This window comes from Astyanax mexicanus, chromosome 9 (assembly GCF_023375975.1).
Source record: "Astyanax mexicanus isolate ESR-SI-001 chromosome 9, AstMex3_surface, whole genome shotgun sequence".
Taxonomy (NCBI): domain Eukaryota; kingdom Metazoa; phylum Chordata; class Actinopteri; order Characiformes; family Acestrorhamphidae; genus Astyanax; species Astyanax mexicanus.
This window is the reverse complement of record NC_064416.1, coordinates 8470948-8486318: the sequence shown is the minus strand read 5'-3', so window position 1 is coordinate 8486318 and position 15371 is coordinate 8470948. Positions and strand designations below refer to the sequence as shown.

Here is a 15371-nt window from a genome sequence, read left to right as displayed (position 1 = left end):
TACTCTTGTGTGTAGGTCCACTGGTGCGTTTGATTTGGAAGTTTCACCTCTAACCTGATTTCTAAATCTTTAGACAGTCTGAAATTATTAATTAAATATACCAGCTTATTCCTGCTACTTAGTACTGGGTCCATTTCCAAATATTTTATTGTGAGTTTTGACAAAAAAAAAGTGCATAACTCCGAGCAGAATGTTAAATAAAAACAGGCTTAAAGGAATTTTCTAAATAGTGTTATATTTAAAAAAAAAAAAAAAAATCTCACTGACCGTTTGTGTGCTACATTTATAAATTCCACTCCAATGTTTTATGATTCTTTTCCACATATGAATATTTAGTAATTTGCATGTGTCTTTCCAAGAACTATAGGATTTTGTAATGCACCCCTCTAACACAGGTGACCTTTGATGTAGATGAAGAAGGTCGTCCATATTGGGGTTTTCAGGTGTGTGTGTGTATGTGTGTGTGTGTGTGTGTGTGTGTGCTTTAGAGAGAATATAAGGTGAACTCTAATGTTTGGCTTGTTTGGCTTGGTTAAACTCACTGTCCGACGTCTACTCGTGTGAGTTTGAAGCTGCTTCACCGGGTGTCACTAAATCAATCAAATTACTGTTCATTAGAAAGTGTTAATGTCCTGAATGTGTGTGTGTGTGTGTGTGATCTGACCCTGCAGAATGAGACTGAGAGGCTGCAGGCTCAGCTGTCCAGTCTGCGGACTCAGCAGAGCCGAGATGCTGAGAAGCACCAGCTCCTCGTCACCAGTTTAAATGAACAGCTGAAGGGGTAAAGTGTGCTGCTTATCCTCACAGTGCTTAAATTCCTTTTACTGCAGGTCTGCTGTACTGATATCAGTCTTACACCACAAATCATTTAGTACTGAACTACTCAGTGTCCACCATAAATTATTTAATACCTACTATGAATTACTTTGTATTTACCATGAGTTCAGAACTTACTAAAACTTACTCAATGTCCACCATGACTTATTCGGTATCCACTATGATTTACTCAGTTTCTCCAATTAACTAATCAGAACTTATTATTACTTACTAAGTATCCACTCTAACTTACTTAGTATCCACTATGACTTACTCAGTATCCTCCATTAACTATTCTGTACTTGCTATGACTTACTCAGTATCCACTATGACGTACTCAGTACTGTGAATTACTCAGTATCCACTATGACTTATTCAGTACTTATTATAACTTACTCAGTGTCCACTATGACTTATTCAGTACTTACCACAACGTACTCAGTATCCTCCATTAACTATTCTGTACTTGCTATACCTTATGTAGTATCCACTTTGAATTGTTCACTACTTACTATAACTTATTTAGTATCCACTATGACTTACTCAGTACTTACAGTGAAATACTCAGTGTACACCATGGATTATACAGTACTGGCTATAACTTACTCAGTATTCACTATGACTTATTCAGTACTTGCCATAACTTACTCAGTATCCTCCACGAACTATTCTGTACTTGCTATAACTTATTCAGTATCCACTATGAATTATTCAGTACTTACTATAACTTACTCAGTATCCACTATGAATTATTCAGTACTTACTATAACTTACTCAGTATCCACCATGAATTATTCAGTAATAACCATACACTATCCAGTATTTACAGTTGCTTTATTTAGTAGCTACAAATACTTATTCAGTGTCTATTGTTACTCACTCAGTTATTCATTATTTATTATAAGTGATTCTGAATCTACGATAGTAGAGTAATTGTCATATTGCATATGTGATACACAATATATAAATCAGTTTCTACCTTAAATTCCTCAGTATCTACTATGAATTATTCATTGTTTGCTATAAATCTATAAATTATTTATTGTCCACAATAAAGTATTTGTTCTCCACTATGAAGTATTCAGATATACATTGCAATTAAATACTTTTTATCTGAACCTGCTTGTTAAATGACTCCTTAAACCTCTGTAAATCAGGCTGAGCAGCACACAGGAGTGTCTGGAGTCTTCACTGCTGGAGAAAGAGCAGACCCTCGCCAAAACCTCCGAGAAGCTGGAGCTCATCGACAGTCTGAAGGAGGCTCTGAGAGAGAAGGAGGAGCAGCACAAAGACGTTTCTGACAGACTGATCCAGACTGAACATAACGTAAGAAATAGTTTCATGGGGTTTACAAGAAAAATCTTAGTTTATATAGAACAGTTTTGAAGGAATTACGTTTAATAATGTTTTTTTTTTTTTTCTCGTCTAGCTGTCTGAGGCGACCAAGAAGTGCAGCGTGTTTGAAAAGCAGTGTTCAGAAATGAAAGCAACTGTTTCTGAATTAACACAGAAGCTAGGTTTGCTGAAGGATAAGGTGAGACTTTATTTATTTATTATCTTATGGTCTAATCAGGCTCTTTTTTCTATTTAAAACACAGTTTGACCATTAAGCCGGTGTTGTACATATTAGGGAACATTAACATTGTTTGTACTTTGAGGAATTAAAATGTGTCTGTACCTTTTATATTTTGGCTGTGTATATTCAATTATATAATATTAGACAAACCATCTTTCACTTTATGTTGTTTTGGTACTGTTTTAAATACTAGAAGTTGAAACATATGTAAATTATTCATTTAATCTACTGTTCATCCAGTTTTTTCCCCTATCCAACATTTAGGTTTTGTAATTAGTCTCTCATGAAAGTGATTCTGGGAGTAAACAAATCCAAACAGAGCAAATCAATCTTTTTTTTTGTATTTTATAGTAGTTTTCTGGCAGAAACACCAGAGCAACCACCTAATGTACCAAAGATTCCACTTAGCAATGCCATAAAAACCTCCTGGGAAACAATAATAATAGTAACCAATTATCATCTGTCCAGTAACCCCATAATAACAACCTGAAACAATAGCAACACCACAGCAATCACCTTTCACAAGCACTTAGAAACCACTCATCAACACCATTACAACACCAGCACCTGGTAACACCATTGCAACTAGCTGAAAAACCATAGTAACCAACTTGAATACTATAGCAACCACAACATCCATTAAGATTGATTTATTTTGCAACATAGCACAATGTAATTTAAAACAAATACAATTTAAATGTTCCTTTTTCCAGCATTTTGCATCATTCACACCAATTTAAAGTATAAGAGAAAAATATAAGAGAATAACAAGAAATACATTTAGGTAAATATCCACTCCTGAATGATTTATAGTCACATACATACTGAGCATTTGAAAATAAATGTACAGATAAAATATGGAGGATAAAGTATAGTAACAAGTAATACACATAATAATATGTCTGTCATCCATTCTATTTTTCATCTAGAAAATATACCTTTCTACTGGTGAAAACATATTTAAAATATACAAGGTGTAATAATATTTAGAATTTCAGCACAATATATACAGTAAAATATGCATAATTTTTAGACAACAGTGCATTTTTTAAAATAATTAGAATTGAAATAAATTGTGATCTATAAAAAGTTAAAATGAATTCTGTGATTTCGTAAATAATCGTAAATGTATATTGTCATTTTTCAGATGCAGAAGCAAGAAGCCACAATCGAATCTCTACAGAGCGACTTGGATCAAACCAACGATGAGCTGGACAAACTGAACTCCACACATTTAGAAGAACGAGCACAGCTGATCCATGATCTCCAGAGCTGTGAGCGAGAGATCGACACCCTCAAAGACATCATCACAGACAAGGACAAGGAGATTTCTGCTCTTTCTGGCAACATGGCAGAGTATGCTGATCAGATCCATGAGCTGAAACAGGACATCAAGCAGAAAGAGGAGGAGCTCGTTCGCACCGAGAGCGCCCTGACCAGAGCGGAGCAGGAAGCTCAGATCATTAGAGAATCGCAGTCGTCTGACCAGCAGTCGCTGAACTCAAAGGTAGCTGAGGTGATTGAGCAGCTGAGGGTCACTGAGAATGATCTTAATGAGGCCAGAAAAGAGGGAGAATCAAAGGTGGATGAAATTAAGGACCTGATGAAGCAAGTGGAGGAGGACAAGTCCACCATAAAAGATCTTCGCTCGGAAATACAGAAGCTAAACACAAGCCAGCGTAACCACCTCTCTGAATGCGAAACTCAAATTTCCTCATTAAAGGAGCAAGTACTCATAGCAACACAGAAACTGCAGGAGTCTGAAGATCTTCTTGCACAGCTGAAAGACAGCAAAAGTTCAAACGAGGAGCTTAAAGAACAGATAAAGGACAGGGACCAGAGGTACGAACAAGAGTTGAAGTCTCTCAAAGAGGAGCGGAACAAGCTCCTGGCAGAGGTCTCGAAATATAGCAGTGAGCTTCAATCTCTATCCAGTCAACTTCAGGCACAGGTTGAATGCCAGGAACAGGTTAAAAAAGAGGTTCAGGAGAAGCTGGAGATGATATCAGCTTTGGAACAGAGGCTAAAGGACTTTGAAGGAATAAAGCAGACACTAAATGTAGAACTTCAGACCAGGGAGGAGTGTAAACTAAAACTGGAACAAGAGCTGTGTCTCAAAACAGAAAGCATTTCTGAGTTAGAGCATCGTTTGCAATCACTGAATAACGAAAGCACAAGTCTTCAGGAAGCTCTAGATGAACGCTCTGATCAGCTAAAGACTCAAAAACAGCTTTTGCTTGAAGTTCAGGAAAGATTTGATGTCCTACAAAGTGAGAATAGCAGTTTGCAGTCTCAGGTGAAAAGTCTCACTGATAAGAATCAAGAATTTATACAGGAAATAGAGCAACTGACTAAAGATAAGGATGAGCTAAACAATAGAGCATCTGAGCTCAATAGTGTCATTGAGCAGAACAAGAATAGTCTTTCTGAAAGCCTCTTAGAGAAGACTAAAGAGTGTACCGATCTCAGAAAGCAGCTTGAGGAGAGCGAAGGAACAGTCACACATTTACAAAACCAAACCCAAGCCTTAGACACTCAGGTTGACCAACTACAATGTAGAATTTCAGAAAAAGAAAAAGTTGTAGCTGAGCAAACCACACAAATAGAGGCTCAGCAGGGCCAGGTTATGCAACTTCAGGAGACTCTGACTCTTCTTCAGGAGCAAGGAACTGCTCTGAAGTCAGGACTTATGGAGAAGGATGCACTAATGCAAGACCAGGTTTCCCAGTTCTCATCATTACAGAGTGAACTCACCCAGCAAAAAGAACTTTTCTCCAAACTTCAAGAAGAGTGTCAATCCCTTCGAGAAGAGTGTAGACAACTTGGTGAAAGCCTTCAAGAAAAAGAAACAGCCCTTTCTGGCCAGACCCGTGAGAGCCAGATGCACCTGGATGAAGTCAACAAGAAGAATGAGAGTGTTGCCTCCCTTAACGAACAGTTGGAGAAGATCACTGGTCTCAAGCTGAGCCTGGAGACCGAAAACACTGAGATGAAAAAGTCTCTGGAAGATTTGATGAGCAATAACCACAAGCTTGCAGATGAAATGACTCATAGACAAGCTGATCTTGTTGGCCTTCATAACCACATTCAGGCACTAACCGGGCAGAACCAGCAGATTCGAGCGATGTACAAAATCAAAGAGAAAGAACTAGAAGATGTGAAACAGGTAGTGTTGGAAATGGACAAAAAGGGGGCATCTACTCTAGAAAGTAATGAAAACCTTGCGTCTCAAGTCTCTACCCTCACTGAGCAAAACGGTCTACTTCAGAAAGAAAAGGCTGACTTGGTCCAATCGCTTTCTGATTTATCTGAAGAAAAGGGCTCGTTACTGGAGAAAATCTCTGGGTTTGAGTTGCAGCATATGGAGAACCGCAAAATTATTGAAGGCATGCTCAAAGATAAAGAAGGGCTGTCCAAGAGGTTGGAAGAGCTTAGCAAGCTTAGCGAGCAGAATCAGCAGTCTTTAATAGAAAAGACTAATGAATGTGCATCTCTCTTGAACCAGCAAAAAGAAAGTGAGGATGCAGTCAGACTTCTTAAAGAACAGGTTGAAAAGACTAGTTCCCAGTTTAAAGACTGTGTGACCGAGAAAGACAACTTAATTTCAGATCAGGGCAAACAAATCGAGGGTTATAAGAGCCAGCTTACTCAGCTACAGGAAACTCTTTCACTACTTCAGGAGCAAGGTAGTGCTCTCAAATCAGGGCTTATGGAGAAAGATAATGCTCTCCAAGAGCAGTCAAAGGAGTGCACTTCCTTGCAAGGTGAACTTGGGCATCAGAAAGAGCTTTACACAAACCTTCAAGCTGAGAATGAGACTCTGAAGGGAGAATGTTTGAGATTGCTGGAGGTTTTGAAGGAGAAAGACGTTGCCCTAGAAGAGAAGGCCCAAGAATGCCACAATCACACTGAAGAGCTTAACAAGAGAAATGAGTCAGTTGTCTCGCTTAGTAGTCAATTGGGCGCTACAAATGAAACCATTGCCAGGCTTGAGTCAGATCTTGCACAGCTCAAAGGTTCCTTAGATAATCATTTGGCAGAAAATGCTACACTAAAGGAGGAACTTGCATCAAAACTTAGTGAAATAGTCGATCTTCACAATAACGTTAAGGCGCTGAATGAAACCAATGGCAAAATTAAAGCTGAACTTCAAAAATCAGAAACTGATGCATCCAAAAGCCTGCAAGAAGTGGCTGCTCTTCAGAGTGAGCTCTCCAACAAGGACTCACGCCTAGCATCTTTAGCAGAGCAGTTAGCAACAGAGACTTCAAAATCTGAGAGCTTTCAGCTTGAGTTGCAGCAAAGAGAGGAATCCTTCAGGCAACAGGAGACGTTCTTGAAGCAGTTGCAGGTCAGATCTGTCGAGGGTGAAGATCAGATCAGCCAGAAAATGGAAGCGATTGCTGAGCTACAGAAAGAAACCCAAAGCTTACAGAAGGCACTGCAGGAGAAAGATTTGTTGATGCTCAAGAAAGAACAAGAGATCACCATGTTAAATGAGAAGATTGCAACAGAGTCAGAGGCGTTTGAAGCTCGGATAAACTCTGATATGGAGGTCATCTCGAAAATGCAGGAAGCAATGCAGGTTTTGCTTGAGAAGAATGACTCTCTTACTGGTTCTATAGCTGAGAAGGATACTTTACTGAAGCAAGAAGGTGACAAGTTTCTGAGCATGAAGGCTAGTGCAGAAAAGCTGGAAGAGACAGTGTCCCATTTGAATTCTGAGGTACAGAGGCTGTCCTCAGAGTTTAAGACATTGCTAAGTGAAAAAGAGCAGATCATTCTTGATCTAAGAAGCACATCGACAACAGAGATTTCCAGCATGAGTGAAACCTTAAAGGCCAAAGATCTAGAGAATGAAAACCTAAAGCAACAGTTGGCCAACTTGGAAGAGTCCGTCTCTGTACTGAACGCTAACCTAACTGCTGAGTCTGGAGAGGTAGCAAGACTCAAAGCAGTTCTGGAAGAAAGTGGGAACACCATGGTGGACCAAACCAAGACTCTCCAGGATCTTCAGAGGAAGGTTGACGAGGCAGCTTTGTTCAAAGATCAGTTCAAGGAAAGTACAGAACTAGTGTCTCAGCTGCAAGGCCAAATTCAGGGGCTCCAAGAGGAATTGTCCAGGCTTTCTACAGCAGTAGAAGAAAAGCAAAGTGCCTTAACTAACCTTCAGGACAAGTTTGCCTCCCAAGTAGAAGAACTGCATGAAACAAAGACTTTGATCTCCCAAAAGAGTGAAGAAATACTAAACCTTAATCAGGTAATCAGTGAACGTGATGAACAAGTTCATGCTGCAGAAAACAGCATCGCAACTCTTAAACAGGAGTCGCTGCTGTTGCAGAACGAGATCCAACAGTTGCAAGCCTTGAATGCCAACATCTCTAAACAAAAGGACGATTCGTTAGCTGCCCACCAAATGAACGCTGACTGCCTCACTGTTGAAATTGAGAGGCTAAAAGCACAGCATCTTCAAGTTGCATCCCAGGTTAATTCTCTAACCGAGAACCTTGAGCAAAGGGAACTAGCACTGCATGCTATTAACAGTCAGTATACTGCTCAGGTAAATCATACAGAAAAGGTAGTGTCAGAAATGCAGAAACTCAACGAGCTGAACAGGAAACTTCAAGAAGAAAATAGTTTGACCAAGCAGCAGCTAGAACAAGCCTACAGTGAAAGATGCCTAAAGGAAGAGGAGGTCAACAGATTGGTTCTGGAAAAAGAGGAGCTGACTAAGAACTACCAGATTCACAAGCAGCAGGAACAGCTCCAGTCCAGTAGCATGAATGAAGTGGTGGAGAAAATGAAGGCAGAGACGGAGCAGCTCCAGGTCCAGGTTAGTGCCAAAGACGAACTAATCACCGGATTGAAATCCGAAGTTCACAGAATTGAGCAAACTCTTCAGGAATCTGAGAAAGAGTGGCTGTCTGTTCTCGATAGAGAAACGCAAGCTAAAAATGTCCTTGTCGAGCAGCTCCAAGGAATTGAAAATGAACTGCTGACCAAAGACAGTAAAGTGCATGCCCTTAAACAGGACTTAGATCGTTTAAATGAAAAATTGGCAGAAGCTACATTGGCCATTAAACAAGGCTCTGAAAAGCTTAAAGAAAATGAGTTAGATGCTTTGGCGAGTAGAGGCAAATTAGAAGAGATTTTAGCCACTGTTCAGGCCAAGGATAATGAAAATATTGAGTTGAGACAGGCCCTGCATGATATGGAAGTAGAGTTTAAGACAGTAGAGGAAAGCCAACAGTGTACTCAGAAAGATTTATCGCTTTTGACTCAATCAATGTCTGATAAAGTAGTGTCTTTAGAGGGAGAGAGGGCATCTCTCCAAGCTACAATTAAAGTGTTGGAAGAAAACAGTCAATCTGAGGTAGTTTCACTTAGAACAGAATTAGATCAACTTCGCACAGAGCTAGAACACAAGCAAGAAGAGTGCGTAGAACATGAACGAGACAATAAAGAAAAGAGTGAGAAGATTATATTATTGACTGAAAGTATTAACGCTGTCCAAGAAAAGCTAGCAGCAGCAGAATCCTCAAAAGGAGAAAACCTAATAGAGGCCAATCTCAAACACAACACACTTCTTTCTGAAATTCAGACGAAAGAAGAACAGATCAGTATTTTGACCATTCAGATCAGTCAGCAGAAAGAATTACTGACCGGACTCAGCCAGCAGCTCAAAGAGAAGGATGCCTCAGTAATGCAGGTAGTTACTTCTGCCTCAAACGAAAGGATAAAACATGAGGAACAACAGAACAATCTGCTTGTACAAATTGAGGAGACAAAAGGAAGCTTGTCACTTTGTCAAAGTCAACTGGAAAATACAGAAACTGAACGAAAGACTCTGGCCAAAGACCTGGATGATCTTAAATCAGATTTCAGCAGAGTAACAAAAGAAAAGGAAGCCCTAAAGAAGAAGCTTCAGGCTGCACTTGTTGTCCGAAAAGAATTGCTAAAGAAAATAGAAGAGTATGAGAACCAAACTGAGCAGAATTCAAAGAATGGACTGGAAATTTCTGCCATGCAGGAGAAATTGGACAAATTGATGGAACAAAAGGAGTCTGTAACAAAAGAACACAATGCCGCTGTTTCTGATCTGATTCATCAACTCGAACAAAAAGACTGCAAAATCAGTGAGCTGTCTTTGCTGATCTCAGAAAAAGATCAGACCATTGCAAAGCTGGAAGAAGATACATCTTGTTTCCAAACCAGGTTAAATGATCAGGAAGCGAATTTGACTGACGCACTTCTGAAACTCAACGAACAGAAGGACTTAGTCAATCAGCTTCAAATTACCATTAACGAAAAGGCTGTTGCTTTCGAACAAGAGAAGCATGAGCTGCTAATAAAACTGGACCACCTTAAAGAAAACCTTGTGACATCAGATGAAAGCGTAAGGAAAGAGACCTCAAATCATATTGATGAGCTTGAAAAAGAGTTGGCCAAGCTCAAACAGGAGAAAGAAGCTCTTCATAAGAAAGCCCACGCTGCATTGTTGGCGCGCAGGGAAACGTTAAAGAAATCTCAAGAAAGTGAGAAAAAGTACAGTGAAGAGCTTTGTAAAATCCAGGGCAAATACAAAACTCTCCAGGAGCAACATAACCAGCAAACTGACGAACTCCATGCAGTTAGGATGAGCTATGATCTCAAGGTTCAAGAGCTTGAAGATGTCCTTAAGGGATCCAGATCTCTGCAGGAAGAGGTAGAGAGCTTACAGAGAAATGCAGAGGACCAAGAGAAAATCCTGCAAAGGTTAAGAGAGTCTTTGGCCATGCAGGAAACCCAGTCAACAAAAGTATCCTCTTCACTTCTTGAAGAGCTGGAGTGTCTTAAACTGAACTTTGACAAGATGACATCAGAAATGTCCGATAAAGAGCGATTGCTGATTGAAGCACAAGACCGATCCAAAGAAGTTGCTAATTTGAGATCAGAACTTGAAGAAGCCGTTGAACAGATTGATAAGCAGAAAGAGGAAATCGTAAGGCAGCAGAGTTACATTGAGACAGCTGAGCAGCAGCTTAAACAGCTGCAAGAAGAGAGAGTGAAGCTACAGTCAGAGCATCAAAATCACTTGGACACACTTAACGCATCTGTTGAAGAGATTACGTCTAGTTTGAAGGTTGCTGAGAATGCCAAATGTCAGACAATCCAAGAGATGCAGAAACAAATCGAACGTCTTGTTGAAGAAAGGGACCTTGTAAAAACGAAATTGGACTCTGCGTTGCAAGAAGTCACTCAGAAAGCAGAAGAACTTTCTTCTCTGCAGAACACATTAACTCTCGCACAGCAGAAGGTTTCTCAGCAACATTTTCAGTGGCAAGAATCAAGACGCGAAGTTGAGCAGTTGATTGTACAAATGGAAACTCTACAGAAAGAAAAAGAGAATTACATCATGGACTTTGAGAAATCCCAACATCTTGTTGAACATCTTGAATTACAGATAAAGAAACTTGAGGAACAAAACACAGAAACAGAGTTACGGGATTCAACAGACAAGAGATCCTCAATAGCCCTTGAATCGTCTATAGAGTCCACTATAGAGCTTGACTCCTCTAAAGTCACCTCTAGCCAACAAGAAATAGACGGAAAAGAGAGTAATACAAGGCTGTTGGAGTTCCAGGCTCTTCTCACAGAGAAGGAGGAGCTTATATCTGCCCTAGAACAGCAACTTCAGCGACAGATTCACCTCCATGAAGTTGAGATGGAGAAAATGAGGATTGAAGTTAGTGAACTTCATCGAAAACCAGCTGAAGCTACAGAAAACAAGTCAGTAGAGCAGCTAACAAAGAAGCTTCAAGCAGCCTTAATTTCCCGGAAAGACCTAATGAAAGAGAATCGGTCCTTGAAGGAAGAAATGCAGGAGCTGACAGCGCAAAGTGAGAAAATGCAAGCAGAGATGTCCTCTCTTGAACAAGTAATTTCTGAATTGAAACGACACAAGGCAGATCTCGAGAGTCGAGTTTCTGGCCTGAGCGTTGAAAGGCAGACCCTTTCCACAGATGTGGATCGAATTCTCAGCGATAATCACAACCTGTCAGCAGCCTGTGAAAGCCTTAAACTCACTATCGAGAACATAACCCAACAGAAGCAAGCCTTTTCATGCCAGCTCGAGTCCCTGAAAGACTCGCAGACAGAAGAGCTGTCCGAATGGAAATCCAAGCATGCCGATTTGAAACAGGAGTACGAGTCTCTTTTGCAAGCGTATGAAAATGTTGGCAGTGAAATGGATAAGATGAGGCAGCTTCTCGAAGGGGCGAAGAGAGAACGTCAGGAAGCTCTTTTGAAGGCTCATAAATATGAATCAGAACAGGAGAGTTTTGGAAAGCACATCGCTGAACTGGAGGACGAGAATGACAAGATTAAAGAAAAAATGAGGAAGTTTGCCAAGTTAAAGCAACAAAAGATTGAAGAACTTGAAGAGGAAAACGAGAAGATCAGACAAGACCTGATCTCATTTGATGACAAACAGAAATGCGCTGTGGATGAACTGACCCTGAAAAACAGTCAGCTGGAAAGTGAAATAAAGTCTCTGCAAGAATTATCTGAGGACCTCAGAGTGAAGATGAGTGAACTTCAGCAGGAGAACCAGAACCTGGCACAGGAACTTAAAGAAACAACCTTGTCCCTCGACAAGTGGCACATGGAATCAAAAGCAAGTGAAAGCAACCTGCATCTCAAACTCAACGAAGCTCTGAATTTGAACAGTAACTTCACTGCCCAGATTGAGGCTCAGAAAGCTGATCTTGCTGCACAAATTGAATTGGTGGAGTCTGTACAAAAGGAGAAGTTGAATCTGTCAGAGAAACTGAATCAGGCAAATAAAGACCATGAGGTTGAACTCGCTGAGAGGGATGAAACAATAGGAGAACTCAGAAATGTGATTGAAGGAAACAGACAAGAAACCATAAGCCTAAATGAAAAGGTTCGGATTTTGGAAGATGACAAATGCCTATTGCAAGAGGAACTAGAGAACGTCCAAGAGACGTCTGATAAGGTGAAAAATGAAAATGAGTATTTGGAAACGGTGCTTCTGAAGAATTCTGAAAGAATCGACGAGTTGACTGAGGCTGTGAATGTCTTGCAAGCACAGAACAAGCAACTATCATCTCAGCTGATGGAAGTCAAAGAGGAGAAGGTGGAAGTTTGCAGAGAAAAGGAAGAGCAGAATCTGAAACTTGTGAAAGAATTCGAGGGCAAACTCAAAGCACTACAAAGAGGCACAGAAGGCTCCAAAAATATCAAGAAGGAACTTCAGGAACTTTTAAAAGAAAAGCACCAAGAGATCAACCAACTGCAGCACGACTGTATCAAATACCAGGAGCTGATCTTGAACCTGGAAAGGTCTTTAAAGCAGTCTCAGACTGAGTGCCAACAAGTGGAAAAGGAGCTCCAGGAAATGAGCAGGAAGGTCATAGATTTGCAGAAAGAGAATGGCAGTCTTGATATGGAGCTTAAAACACTCAAAAATGTCCTCAATGATACCACAAAAGAATTGACCAAAGTAACTTCGGAAAAAGACAGGCTCCTCCAAGAACTTGCCCAGAGGCAGCAACAGTCAGAGTTGGAGTCTGCAGAGAATGAGAAATCTTTAGAGAAACTAGCCGACCAACAGCAAGCTCTTCTTAAAGAACAACGGCTAGAACTGCAAAAACAGATCAGTGACCTGAAAGACCAGAATGAAAGGGACATCAAAGTCATTACTTCACTACAGAAGCAGGTCGAGTCCAAAGCTTTGCAAATCAAAACTTTGCAAAGAGAAGCCGAAACCAATTTGGCCAAACTAGCCATGCTCAGTGTAGACCCAAGCAAGAGTGATGCTGCAAAACAGTGGGACGGTGTGTTTCAAAAAGCCTTGCAGGATAAAGATAGCCAGCTTCTTGAGCAAGGCTTTGTTATAACACGTCTGTTAGAGGACAACAGAGTTAAAGGCAGAGCTCTAAATGATTTGCAGATTACCAACAAGAAATTCGAGAGAATGTTGAATGAGTATTCAGTAGCAGCTTCAGCACATCAGAGGCAAATCTTTGTTATGGGTGCAAGCAATACCGAACTCAACCAGAACCTTGAAATACTCTCTAAACAGTCAAACGAGCAGAGTGCCTTGATTGAGAGGTTAGAAAACGATAAAAGTACTCTAGTCAAACAATTAGATGAAGAAACATATTCAGTTTCCCAACTAAGGTCAAGTCTTGAGCATTCAGAAATGATGTTGGCAGACACCCAGTCTCAGCTCCTTTCAGTCCAGTCTCAAAACAGTAAGCTTCAAGTCGACCTAGAGAAACAAGGTGCAATTGCATTGCATTTGAAATCTCTGCTTCAAAGCAAAGACAAAGAAATATCGTCTTTGCTGTCCTCTAAAGATGGGCAGGTCTCCGGATATCTGGAGCAGCTTCAGGCAAATCATCGTTCTCAGGTGGCCAGATACGAGGACCAATTAAATGAACTGTACGCGAAGCAAGAGAGTGCAGAGAAAGAGTTGAGGTCATCAGAAAGCAAACTTCGAAATCTCCAGGCCAGATTAGACAGATCTGCTCAGGAGAAGGAACAAATGGCCTCAACTATTAACTCCTCAAGGAGCTCAATTGTGTCTTTGCAAGCTGAGAAGGAGAGACTGGTGACAGAAGTCAACCAGAACAAGGCAAGGGTTCAAGACGGCTCTGCAGAAGGAAGCTTGGGTGCGACCAAGAGTCTAAAAGAAGAGATCAAGACTCTTCTCCATCAAATGGATGACGTGAATTCTGAGAATGCCATGCTCAAAGCACAGCTCATCAGATACAGGGAGGATCTGAACCAGGTGTTGTCACTGAAAGACAACCAACTGAAGGATCTTCTCAAAAAGCAGCAAGATTCAATCAAAAACTTGGAAAACCAAAAACGATCAGCTGAAACCCAGCATCGCAACGCTCTTCTGGAGGTGCAGAAGGAAGGGGAGGAAATCAAAGCCTTAAAAGATGAAAATACAAAACTACAGTCTCAGGTACAGGAGCTGGAGGACAGTTCATTGGCCTTACATAAAGAACGAATGGAGATGAACGAGAGCAAAGTGATCGCTGACCTGCAGCAGGCTGTGGCAGACAAAGCTTCCGAATGTAATGAACTCCAGCAGAAACTGCTCGCCCAGAAGATGGCTACAGATGACTTGAACAAGAGCCTGAAGGAAACTATAAAGGATTGCGATCGGAAATTAGCGGAGGCAGAGGAAAAGTACAATAAAGAACTGGACAGAATTGAACGTGAGGTTGACCTGATGAGAAATGAGAGAGAAACTGCTGAGCAGAGAGTTGCAGACTTGGCCAGAGACTTGATGCAGATGGAGCAGCAGTTATTAGAAGCGACGAGTCACAACAAGAACCTGAAATCGCAAAACGAGTCACTTGGGAAAGCCATGGCAGCGCTGCAGAACGATCGAGATCAGCTCATTGAGGATTTTAAGGTTTTACGCAGCAGGTACGATGAGGAACTCAGGGAAACGACAGCATCCATGAATCGATTCGAGAGACAGCTTAATGATGCCACTGCAGAACTGTCGGCCATCGCTACAGAGAAGAATGTATTGGTCCACAAGCTTCTGGCATTTGAAAGCGCCAATCCACACCTTCAGTTATCTGGGCTGGTGAGTGACCTCTCACGAGCCATTTCAGAAAAAGAGGCAGAACTTAAGCAACTCTCGCTGGAGAACAACTCCTATAGCAGACAGGTTACAGCATTCTCCAAAGCCATGGCCAGTCTGCAGACTGACCGAGACAGGCTGGTGGAGGAGCTCAGAAAGTCCAAGAGGGAATTTGAGGGCAAACAACAGTCGAATCCTGATACGGTCACTCCGATCAAAGAGGAAGAATCGAATAGCCTTAGTGTTGATGCCCTACAGACTGAGAGAGATGGCCTGGTGAGTTCTAGGCTGTGGCTTTAATTAGATTCAGTATGTTTTTTGTGGCATGTTTTGGGCATTTGCTAATGGCATGTGGTCCTTGGTTGA

General features: G+C 41.0%; 1 protein-coding gene across 4 annotated transcripts in view; it reads left to right on the top strand.

Annotated features, from left to right (window-relative positions):
• si:ch211-220f16.2 (golgin subfamily B member 1) overlaps positions 1-15371 on the top strand; it is a 66353-nt gene that overhangs the window by 34578 nt on the left and 16404 nt on the right. For 3 of the 4 annotated variants that reach the window (XM_049483741.1, XM_049483740.1, XM_049483739.1), the window contains exons 18-21: positions 672-781; positions 1974-2142; positions 2246-2350; positions 3540-15281. In XM_049483741.1, coding sequence (XP_049339698.1) covers positions 672-781; positions 1974-2142; positions 2246-2350; positions 3540-15281 — 12126 coding nt within the window. The remainder of the gene's footprint in view (positions 1-671; positions 782-1973; positions 2143-2245; positions 2351-3539; positions 15282-15371) is intronic. The other variant, XM_049483742.1, reaches the window with a different exon arrangement.